At 36.1% G+C, this 12,086-nt stretch overlaps 1 protein-coding gene across 1 annotated transcript; it reads right to left on the bottom strand.

Moving 5' to 3' along the window:
* Nucleotides 1-2,101: 2,101 nt before the first annotated feature.
* Nucleotides 2,102-10,662, bottom strand: LOC141605568 (carbon catabolite repressor protein 4 homolog 6-like). Its single transcript, XM_074424395.1, has 15 exons — nt 10,437-10,662; nt 9,877-10,345; nt 8,194-8,357; nt 7,450-7,515; nt 6,683-6,735; nt 6,435-6,516; nt 6,272-6,315; nt 5,684-5,765; nt 4,533-4,625; nt 4,395-4,427; nt 4,187-4,307; nt 3,947-4,104; nt 3,173-3,258; nt 2,993-3,077; nt 2,102-2,475 (listed from the first exon to the last, which is right to left on the bottom strand). The coding sequence occupies exons 1-15, from the start codon at nt 10,530-10,532 to the stop codon at nt 2,422-2,424; spliced, it is 1,686 nt and encodes a 561-aa protein (XP_074280496.1). The 5' UTR covers nt 10,533-10,662; the 3' UTR covers nt 2,102-2,421.
* Nucleotides 10,663-12,086: the final 1,424 nt, after the last annotated feature.

Below are 12,086 nucleotides of genomic sequence, written 5' to 3'. Positions count from 1 at the left end.
TTAAAATTAGATATGGGCATGGTGTGTGACACATTACCTAACAAATGACATTTGACAAATCGCAAAAATAAAATGGAGTCCATTTTATGTAGGGCACCGGTTTTATAGAGGACAATGGGGGTTTATTATGTTTGTTAATTTTGAATGGCAAACATAATGATCACTCTAATTACCCTAGCCTCACACACCTATTATTTAGAGAAGAGAAAAAAGAAAAAGAGGAAGCCATGCATTGGCTTAGGGACACCACCCCAACCGGCTCCCCTCTCTTTATTATGAGAAAATTGTTCTCATTTTTCTCTTAATTATATTATTCACATTCTCATATTATCATCTCATCTCTCTAAAATAGTTTTAGAAACTTTGATTAATTGTTCAACTAAATTCTAATATCACATAAACATTATTACTAGCGTAGCAATACAAATATTATTAGAATTATTAAGGACATCTAATATATTAATCTAGTTAATTAGTATATTAGCATTAAGGGTTATTGTTTTGGGTGCAACAAGAGGAGAATCTCTATACTTGGGATTTTGGAGGATCATCCATAATATTTAAGCTCAATAACAAATAAGGAATGTGTCCTTATTTCTGCCCAAAATTTCGAACCATATATAATGTAAGGAACATTATTTTTCTTTTCATCTCTTATTTTGTTATGCATGTGATCTTAATGAACTTAAGTTAAAATGTTAATTAGTTCACCATAAGAAATGTCTTGTAAGAGGTATATAAACCTAACAGTATCTTATTGAATTTATTGTGATTCTATACATGAGATTTTATTTTATAATGTGTATTATTTTGTAAATATGATCATTACCAAGAATGTATTGAATGATATATTGGTTATATTTGGAGATTTATCAAAACGTTATTATTATAGTTACTTGACGTTGTAGTTTCATTACTTGGGTTACCACTGAATATAAGAATTGTGTTACCGATGATTGATGTTATAGCTAAATTTGAATGTTTTTCTAAGTTTTGGGTATTATTAAGCGGTGTGAGTAGTACAACTATGAATGAAGTATGCTAGTATTTGATTTGGAGTTATAAATTATGCAAGAACTATATCTGATTAGTGAACTCTATATTGAAAAAACAAACGAATGAAAACTTTGATTCATAAATTATGAACGCACACATTAATATCTATTCTATACTCGTATAATCATTGCTAATTGAAGAAAATTGTTTATTACGACTTTGATGCAAGGTTAACGATAAAGAGACTTGGGTTTTCAATTTTTTTTAGGTAGGGGTATGCAAATGGAAAATAGTAGGCATAAATGAGTCAAATTTGTACTGCAAAAATAAATTACGTTAAAGTATATTTAAGGGTTATTCACGAGAATAATACAACCTAAGAGGCTAAGACTCTCTCCTTATATTAATCCAGCCTATATTTTAACCCATAATCCTTTTCTTTTCTTTTTTATTCTCTCTCTGTGTCTCCTCTTTTCTTCATCATCCTCAATTCCTCAGTTTGCATCTTTCCCTGATTCAATTTCAACTTTTTTGGTTTTTCTTTTCATGTCTTTCGCCCTTAATCATCGTCCCTTACACAGTACACACCATCCTCTCCCCCACTGACTATATATTGCTGGAGTCACCGCTGAAGCAACCCCGACGGCAACACATTTTTTTGCTCAGACCCGTCACCTCAGAGAGGTATGTGTGTGATGAGTGAGAATGATGCACATAGACTATAATTGTTGCGAATGGGAGGTTACTAATATCATTATTCATTGACCCTTTATAGAAAGGAAAAGGAAGAAATTCAGTGAAGGGGCAATGAGAAACCGATGAAGGGCTTAAATAAATCACAAATTAAGAAGGTAACCTACTAAAACATAACCTTCACTGGTTACAACAGGTAAACATAAGGGCGGGTGTATAATGAGAAAAATTAGTGAATAGTTCAGATTAAAATGGGTTAAATTATAGGGTGGATTAAACTAAGGAGGGCCTTAGGTTGAATTATTCTTATAAAATAACTTTATATTTAATGTGGTGAGTTCAACTTAACTCAGGTGACTTCCTCAAAGGCTATTATCAAGTGTTGTTGAAAAGAAGAAACAGTAATTCTTCAGAAGAACCGGGTGAAGAGACTAAAAAAATTATTTCGTTCAAGATTTGAGATGTAAATAAATCAGAACAAAAAACGCAAGGTCAAAAAAGTGCTAGGAACCTAAGCTTCCTTTGAGATCGAATTTGTATGTATTACTTCAACATTTTGTGCGACTGTCCCAAATTAAACAACCTCGCCCTTTGCCTCGGTACTGCTAAAAGGAAGACTTGCCTTGAATAGAATAGGCTCGTTTCGTTCACCGAGAGTAACTCTAACTTCCTGAACTTCAAGTACGCCATATCAGCTAGCCTGAGCCAAAGTTCCGACAATATCACCACCAATCACCTGATGAATGCTAATTCCGAAACCAAGGCAATGTGATCACTTCCCCATTTCTGTAAGCAAATCCAACATACATTTCACTACAATCAAGCACTAGAATAACCTTTATTATTTCAAAAAGGTTTTAAAATACCATTCAGTTTATATTAAATTTTTACCCCCACAAAATTCCATTCTGTTTATATTAAATTATCTTTTGTTTTTGTGTTGGGGTAGTTGCTGACTCCAAGGTGGGAGGACTAAAACGAAGTACTAAATAATGTTACACGTGCCAGACAATTGAGTTCCTCTTTCATGCGCACCAAAACAGAGGCAAATGACTAGTTAAGATTTAGGAACTGCAATTTATTAGTTCCATCGATGTAAACGGAGGCAAATTCTCTTTCATCTTCCCAAATGTCTCACTAAAGTCAAGCAAACAATGCCCGTCTTAATATTTGGCTTTGCCGTGTCAATTTTGGTCAGAAGGAAAAAAAAAAAAAAAAACACTTTTGGGACAACACCTAGGAACTATATCACCATTTAAGCGAGTTAAGATGTAAATCAAATGCATAGGTATGTCAAGAGCACCTTTGTTGGAAATCCCCCAAATGTTTGCATCACGTCTTTCCGGATAGGAGCACGCACCCTAACAGTTTGGAGGCCTTCAGATCTCCTACATGTCACACAGAAGCAACAGATTAATTTGACAGATAGCTATTAAATCTCAAAACAAGATGCTAAACAAAGATGATCAAAAGGCATACTGACCATATGTAGTCCACAGTTCCCATAAAACAACAATTATAGCTAGTCACCAATGGCTCCCCGAATTGGTCTCTTGTCCCAGAAGAATCCTAGAAACCATCAGAGGAAGAGAAAATATGAGATAGTGATTAGCACTGTTGAGATCTACTGGCAATCATACAAACAGAAAAATGGAGGACATCTTGCATAGACGGAAGATAAAATACATCATTGCCTTTGTTGGCATCAATAAGTAAAAAACAGAAGGAAAGCATGTATGGGAATTAAAGCATATTTAATGTGTCATAGATTGACATCAACAAACACGTGTTTTCACTCCATCTGCCACTGTACAATAACAATAGCATTTACCCACATGGCTCAGAGGCTCTCGTTTATAATAGGTAAGAGGATTGGATGTGCACAACCTTATTCATGAGTAGAAAAGCCATTTGCGGATGACCCATTCACCCATGATGAAAACTGCTTCTTCACAATAAATGAAGCCAGGGCAACTTTAACTCAAATGTCCATAAATTGGTCAACGATCGAATAATAAAGTATATGCCAAGTTACACTTCACAAGCTAAAAGCTCCCTCATCCTCGATAATACATGACCGTAGAATGTTGAATAAGTTGTTACAATAAATAAACAGGTGAGTTCAACTTAACTCAGTGAATTTCCAGATAAATAAGTAAATAACTATTAGTGCACCACATATTACCACTGCTAAAATACAACCAGCAACTTCTAGATTAAGCCACAGAATCATTGAATACAAAAACAGTAAACCTACCTCCACTTCTGAGTACGTACTCCGAAGCTTTAATGCGTGTTCAAGAGTAGTGTTCTTGGTACTGCCAGTAGCTATGGTTATCTCCATTGCCGTCCACCGAGATGGGCTGTAGAATGTTTTATCCTGCACAGCTATATCTGTCTTGAATACCACCTCACCTGGAGCAACACACATGCTATCAGAAACCATTTTGGCTGTCGAATATTGATCAGTAATTGATAAATAAACTTATGAACTTACCCAAACTAGAAGGAAACACATCTTTGCCACTTTGCAACGTAGGCAAAAATCTGGCTGGTGAATGGATTTCAGCTGAAGCCTGTCCTGAAACTTTGTCTCTATCAACTTGAGATATATCAAGCTGACCGGAAAAATAATTGTTACCTTAGCAGCCGCAAGAAGAGCCAATTTATGATTTGTACAAAAGTAAAGCCGATTCCAACTATACCTTCTGTTGTGATATGAAGTTGTACAACGGACTCTGGCAACAGAAAGTATGTATGCTGTTATTAGAAAAATGAGTAATTTAAATAAGCTTGACTGCTTGACAACACAAAAAATAATAGCTAAGATAACCCCGATCTACCTTTGGTGTACAATTAAAATCACCGCATAGGACAACTGGAGCATCGTCCCATGTCTTTGATACGGCTTGAGCCTTTTCAAGAAGCATTCTGACCTGCATAAGCAATAGCAAAGGGCTTTTATGAATCTTTTTGAAGCAACAGGCCAAAATAATTTTCATTAGACAGATAAAATAGGCATGATCTAGTTCTTTTTGTGCCTTACCACTGTCAAAACCATTGCAAATCCCCAGACCCTTCAATTTCAAAACATGAAACAGGTGTTAAGGCTTAAAGGGTATTTTTGATTGTCAAGCCATGACAACAGAAAAGAATCATGGTCTAACTATTTACTACGCGTGGAAATGGCAGGTAGTCAAGCAATCAATACTGCAAAAACACCCTCCAATCCATGAACATGTAGAATGAGTCCATTAACTGAATTCGCTCTTGGCAATTCGCGACTCATAGAATCATAGGGTACCCGAGTGAATCCGATAACCCTAGCGGCCTAGCTGAAACATAGTTGGGTGATATGAGAAAAGGTAAAGAAACACTTCCTTCAGTTAGTAAGCTGCCATAACCAATGAACATGCAGAATGAGTCCATTAACTGCCAGGAAGTTAATCGTGGAAACAAGCGAGGGCCTGAGGTGCGTTTAATCCCAAGGCTCAGTAAGGCACTAGCCAAAACGCATCGATACATCAAGGAAGAGCACAAGACATAGGCGTAAAAAGACCTCTAAAGGGTGCCTTGTAGATAGGGTGTAGCTAGCAAGGCGCACTACTTTATGATTTCCTTTCTTTTCCTAATCGTTCTTTTGTTATGCCGTTCACTTGGCCATATTATTTTTTCCTTTTAGTCCTTTAAATGTTCGCCCTCTTTCAAATCCAAGGAAAACCTCATGTTTAAGAGGTGCGTGCCTTCTCACTCTTTGTGCCACATCGCCTCTGTCCGCCCTCGCGCTTTTAAAAGCTAAGAAGCGTATGCGCTGTCAAATCTCTCCGCTCAGCATGAGTTTCAGTATTATACTCTTAGACAAAGCATCTCCAAAATTTTATTATGAGAATATCAGTTATCATGTGTAAGTTTGGATACACCAAAATGCAATGTTTGATATGTACAAGAAACAAGTCATGTGAAGAATGTGAATGGCCTAAGAAGGGCCAGATACCTGGCCAAGTTTCATCTCTCCCCTTCTTGGATTGTACAGCACATGAATGTTGCCTACAACAACTCTATTTGGAGCACCCGAACTGCATTGGCATAATAAAAATGTTTCTTAGAAGCTGTTTTCTTCAAGACATTGGCATAAGACGCATATTTCAGGCAATATACATCAGTTTGAGACGTAAATCTCCATTCAATCTGCACATGTCATACACGAAAAAATATAGGCAAACAAAATTTAAATCAATAAAGCGTTTTTGAAAGGAAAACAGAGACTAGAAACTCAAAGAACAGCAAACCATCAATGACCAATCTGAACTCCACAAGTAAGAAACCACACAAACTTGAGCCAGACACTAAATAAAATCCTGCAGTTGCAATCTAGAGCTTAGGAGATCAGAAAACTAAAAGTTGTTACTCCATTAGAGAGTGACCCAATATGATCAAGGAGTCTCTCCATCAAAATCTTACCATCTTTGCATGGGTTGACAACTTGACATCAAAGATCATCAATGAGTTCCGACCAAAGTAAGACAAATAGGTGACATAACTCTATAGCTAATAATGAGGATATTCAAAAGGCAAGCATTACCCTGAAGAAGATAACTGGTTTCCATCTTGGTTCTGAGTCAGTGACTGCACAAAGTTTAAAAAAAAATAAAAAATTATGGCAATAAAGAATTTTGACAGAAAGAATAGGGCCAGTGATACTGCAATATAATAACAAAAATAAAGATTGAAGAGCTGTAAATAACCTCTAATACACAAATTTGAGCAACATTATCCCGCATTCCATGTCTTATGAATTCAATGCAGTCCTTAAACACCAACTTGAACCTAAGCCCATGATTATCAAATATGTATCACGAAATTGCATTCAAGTATTTGACAAAAACAGACACAGCAGTACAATATCGATAAACGTGTGCAGGATGGTTTCAACTCAACTAGAAGGAGCATCATTACCAACAGGTCAAATACTCTGCTTCTATTAGCTCCTTACCTTGTTGTTCGAAAGAAGATAGCACACCCATCAACTGGTACACCCGTGCGCATCTAATACATTAGAAACCATGTAGCTATTATGCACAAGGACATACGATCACAATATTAGTAATATATAATCAGAATACATAACCATCAAGCCTCAAACGATTTGGGTTCAAACACTCTGCTTTAATAGCTCCTTGCTTTTGTACTTCAGTAGTATACTTCATTTAAAAACAGACTCCCCAAAAGCAAACTTCAGGGAGCACATATTGTTCTTTACGAAATAGACAAGTAAAACAAAATCAGAAACAAATCCGCGAAGGTACAGAGCAGAAAGCTAGTATACCAACTTCACATAAACTGCTTAAATGAAAACTTAATACAATAGAAGATGCAACATCCAGGTAATCATATCAGCAATACGGAGTACTAGGATATACTGCATGGCAACTTTCAAATAGAGGCCTATCATCTTTCCCTACAATTGCCTTGTAACTTCAACAATATTAATCAATACTCAATGGGGGATTAAGAAACGTAAATCTTCTTTCAATCTATAAGTACAATTAAATATTTCTTACTCTTTTCCAAAGACATAGACTTCACTACGAGGCCAAGAAAAAGAACTGCAGGTGTCCTAAAGGATTTATCTTCGTCCTTGCGTGGTACAAACTTTATTTTCAGTTTTTTTGCAGTGCGGTTAAAAAAGAAATAGGTAAGAAAAACACCTAACAAGAGTGCATAGCAAGTGAAAAGACGTGTATTTATATCTGTGACAACCTTCCAAAAGCCACTGTATCCACGAACCCTCAAGTCCTCCTCTAGCTCTTGAAATTTGTCAACCTCCTGAAAACATAATGCTAATCGTAACCAAGAGAGAGAAAAAGATCTATGCAATACCAAGCTTGGTTAATCAACGTAGAAAGACAGAAGGAATGTCAGGGGGCAGGGAGCAGGGGGCAGGGGAGTTAAGCAGGGATGAGAAAGAGCATCAAATGAGACACGTTAGAAGGAGAGAAGAGTATCCCGCTTTAAAAATTAACCAGTACATGACAAAAACGACTTTCTACAGTGTACCCCTAGTTTTTTTTCAAATTCTTACATATACTCTCGATTTTTTTAAATCATCTAATATACCCTAAACTCAATGAAAAGTTCTTCAAATAAACTAAATGCTCAATTTCTCTACTTTTTAAGAGTTATGTTTAGACACTTATGATTGATTACTTGACATAATTCCTGGAAACATGATAATTCCTGAAAACATGACATAATCATCGTTTATTCATTAATGAGCATCTTTTCATGACATGCCTTTAAAAAAACTCAAATTACAATACTAAGAGTGATCTAGGACAATTTTGGGTTCATTGGGCATTAAAAATTATTTTTAAAAAACCGAGGGTATATGATAGTCTGAAAAACCCATTTAAATTATTTAAAAAACGAAGGTATATGATGAGTTTGAAAAAACAAAGACGTACAGCATCAAAATAAAAATAAAATTTTCAGAATGAGAATCACCTGAAAGCACATTATGTCAGGAGACCACAATTCGAGCTCAAAAAGTATTTTAGCCTTCCGCCTTTCCCAACTCATAAACCGGCGTTCGATGTGAAGATAAAGATGGCGATGGTCATTAGCCAGGTAGTCAGCAAGTATATTATATGAGAGCACAATAAACCGCTCTGCAAAATATGACACCAATTCAGGGAAAAGTGAACCTCGTAAACGTTGGATCCATATTGTTTGAAAAAAAAATATGTTGAAGGGAAAAAATTATCAGAATGAGGAGTTACAAATTCGTTCATTGGCTGTGTATAGACAAAATGAAACGAGAAAGGGGAAGGAGGAGAAAATTGGTAAAAAAAAAATGTGCACAAAATAGAAAATAATGTTCTTGGGAGGAGTTTCACTTTTTTTTCCATCTTCATTTCTTACAAACCAAACAAGGAATATAAGGAAAACTATTCCAAATTTCCAACAGATAATGCTCTCCCAGAAACCACAAGACTCATAGCCTTCCTAAAAGCACTACCCTCGTTTTTCTTTAGACAGAAAAAACCGTGATACAACTAAAGAAGATCATCACTCAAGAAATAATGAAAACTTTGGAAAGAACTTTTAGCCATGACAAACTGAGCCGTGACACATTGACTTGTAAACCAACCACCGAGAACTGTGAAAATAAAACAAAACAGGGAAGTATAAATAGTACTTTAGCGTTCTCATCCATTCCGCTTTTCTCACAATAATTTCCTTCAATGCACAAATACTTCAAACATTGATCTCGATAACATGCTTATCTACTTAGCTAGCTAACATGTGGCATCTCCGCAGGATAATGATCATTATTGATCATGATTACATTCACCATATCAAATACCGAACCTACATACTCCTAGTCATGTATTTTCTAGTGTTTGCCATGCACATTAGATAAATCTTAACAGTTTCTATAGTTGACCCGTATACCATAGTAATGTACATTTAAGTAATTTTAACAAGCATACACTATGAAATACACACTATACATATAAAAATATTTTAAAGGACATGTCGATCGCTACTAGGTAAATTACCAGTTACTCTCCAATGCACCTGCCTAATAACAACGGAGTACCACGTAAGAACAAAGTAAGAAAATGGATTCATGCACAATACTCCATTGGACGTGGCGTGTCTCCTCTAAAAACACATTGGTGGTGACGTGTCTCCCCTTTTTCTCAACATCGTACATTTTGATCCTGCGTGAACCCTATCTTTTTGAGTCGGCCGCTTTGTGCTAATTTTCATAAAAAAGTTTTTTATAAAGTTTCACATACTACCTTCTTATAATTCAATCCCTTTTTATAAAGTTTCACATACTACCTTCTAATAATTCATATTTCGCTCAATCATCCTTTTCATATTTTTCTTTTATGCCCAACACTACTCAAATCTACTATCCATCAACTATAATCAATTTTCCAGCATTGAGAATCCAAGGCATGTACAATTATTTTGCCTTCTCGTTCATCCTTTCATTTCATCTGACGCTGTTGGGATAAACAATCATCGCGAAAATTATTAACCTTGGTAAGGTAAGCGAGAATGTGGGATTGTGGTGCATAGAAATACAATGAGCAAAGTTAGGATAACAAAGTGCAATACTAAATCCTAAGAAAATTACATAAAAGGAGGGAACGAAAGCAACGGATAAAATACCAGCGTTAGGAGGGGGAGGGTTGTTGGCTTTTTCCCAACCACGAAAATCAGCAGGCTTCTGCCGGTGGACCCCAACCCCAGGTTGATTATACGGCAGAGCAGCTCTAGGTCCAAAATTACCACCACCATGGAAACTCATACTATTATTATGGCGATAATTTGGATGATTGTGATGAGGAGTATCATAAGTATAACCCAAAGCATTATAACTAGAAATATTATCAGAATACGTATAGCAATAATTAGGATAATAATGAGGAGCATGATAAGTATATCCTAAAGCATTATAATTTTGATGATTGTGATGCGGAGTAATATAAGTATAACCCTGAGCATTATAATTATAATTATAATTATAATTGTTATGATGATGATAATGAATAGGATTACAGTAGTAGTTGTTGTTGTTGGTGGTGGTGGTGGTACGTCGATGGTGGGCGACGGGTGCAGGGCGGCGGCCACCGCGGAACTGCGGCGGAATAGAGAGACGAAATTGAATTAAACGCAACAGGAAAGATAGATACAACGGTAAAGAGTAGAGTTACGAAGGAGAGTTTTACCGGTGGATGATTGGACATGGCGGCGGAGGAAGGGTGGTGGAGGACGGTGGTTGCTGCGGCAACGCGGTGGAGAGATGTGGGGGAGGGTGACCGCATATGTTTCTTTATATATGTATGCTTGATGGTGGGTTTGGGGGTTATGGACTTATGGTAATGGGGACTCCGACGTTTTTGGTAGTTCAAACTCCAAACTTCAAACTATGGCCATAGTGCACGACTGCACGTCGCCCGGATCTATCTATCTATCTATTTATTTATCTATCTAGCTAGTAGCTAGCTAGTCTTGGTATATCGTATATCCGTCTATAGCTAAAGACGGGTCAAATAGCTTGAAAGTGGTGACATTTTTTGCGCACACCACTTGTTGCTTGTCCTATTAGGAATGTGGTATTGTATTTGGCTCGTCTTTAGTTATAGACGGATATGTGCCGTCTATAATGAGATTTTGTGCTATCTATATCTATATAGTAGTATATACGGAGTATTAATCTTCTAACTTAACCGCTGACATGGCATTGTATATCGTATTGCAAGCATAAATGATGTGGCGGCATCCCATCAACTTTACAATTTAAAAAAAAATACTACGTAATAGCGTAATTAAAACACAAATAGAAGTTATATATAGAAGTAAATAACTGATGATTATGGACGCAATCAATGTTATACTATCAGACCATTTAAAAATGGCAACAATGCTATTATATATAAATCTCCCTAAATACTCTCCCTAAATTATTCTCATACTAGTTTGAAAGTTCGTACTTCGTACGGGTTAATAACTTTGATTATTTTAAAATCAAGTGATAAAACATTATCGATAAGGTGTTACAATTATTATAAAGACATGTGTGAAATTAAAGCGCCAACTCGTGCCACATTCAACAAATCAATATATATATTTTGTCTGATACCACTTGTAGGGTTATATCCGTATAAGACCCTCTAATTAGGACTATAACGTAAATTTAGCATGCGATTATCGTCATAAAACATAAAACCAATAGAGAAACGATAAGGAACAAGAATTAACCTCGGGTCCTTTATAGTGCGGCGTAAAGAACAGAAATCAAACGAGATTCCCTCCTAATTGTTGCACCCAAGATTTGTCCGAGATATGCCCTTGTGCTAGAAGTTGTTCTCTGATTGCCTTGCAATATTGAGAGAACTTGTTGTGAGGTTTTCGAGATGTGAGATCTAGGTTTCAGAGAGAAAATGTCTCCAAAACCCTAGTTTTCTGTAAAATGAAATTGTCTAGGTCAAAAGGAGAGGGAGTCTCTCCTTTTGTTAACCTCGGCCGGTACCGGTTTGCATGGGGAAGTGGGCTTCCACTTCCTCTTAATTTTACCTCGTGGACCGGCTCATAAATTGCTAAATGTATATGACGCGGTTTATTATAAATCGTCATCGGTTATCGGCTATTAAAACATCAACTAATTACACGGGTTAGTTGAAGTATTAATACATGTCCGACAAAGACGATATTGTATAATTAATTCAATATACATTAATTAAATATAAAACGCTTATATTTAATTTTACGAATTAGCTGGTTAATTCGCCTTAGCCCATGATATTTAATCCGTATTAAATATAATATCTCAACATCACATTTTGACTAATTACTAGTCAAATAACTCGGACTAACTG

Source organism: Silene latifolia, chromosome 10 (genome assembly GCF_048544455.1).
Source record: "Silene latifolia isolate original U9 population chromosome 10, ASM4854445v1, whole genome shotgun sequence".
Taxonomy (NCBI): domain Eukaryota; kingdom Viridiplantae; phylum Streptophyta; class Magnoliopsida; order Caryophyllales; family Caryophyllaceae; genus Silene; species Silene latifolia.
This window is presented reverse-complemented; position numbering and strand designations above follow the sequence as displayed.

Coding starts and splice junctions, on each gene's coding strand:
- LOC141605568 (XM_074424395.1), bottom strand. CDS start 10,532: ATGCGGTCACCCTCCCCCACATCTCTCCACCGCGTTGCCGCAGCAACC. Junction 4,105..4,186: donor TGTGTTTCCTTCTAGTTTGG/GTAAGTTCATAA, acceptor GTGTTGCTCCAG/GTGAGGTGGTATTCAAGACA. Junction 3,078..3,172: donor GGAACTGTGGACTACATATG/GTCAGTATGCCT, acceptor TGTGACATGTAG/GAGATCTGAAGGCCTCCAAA.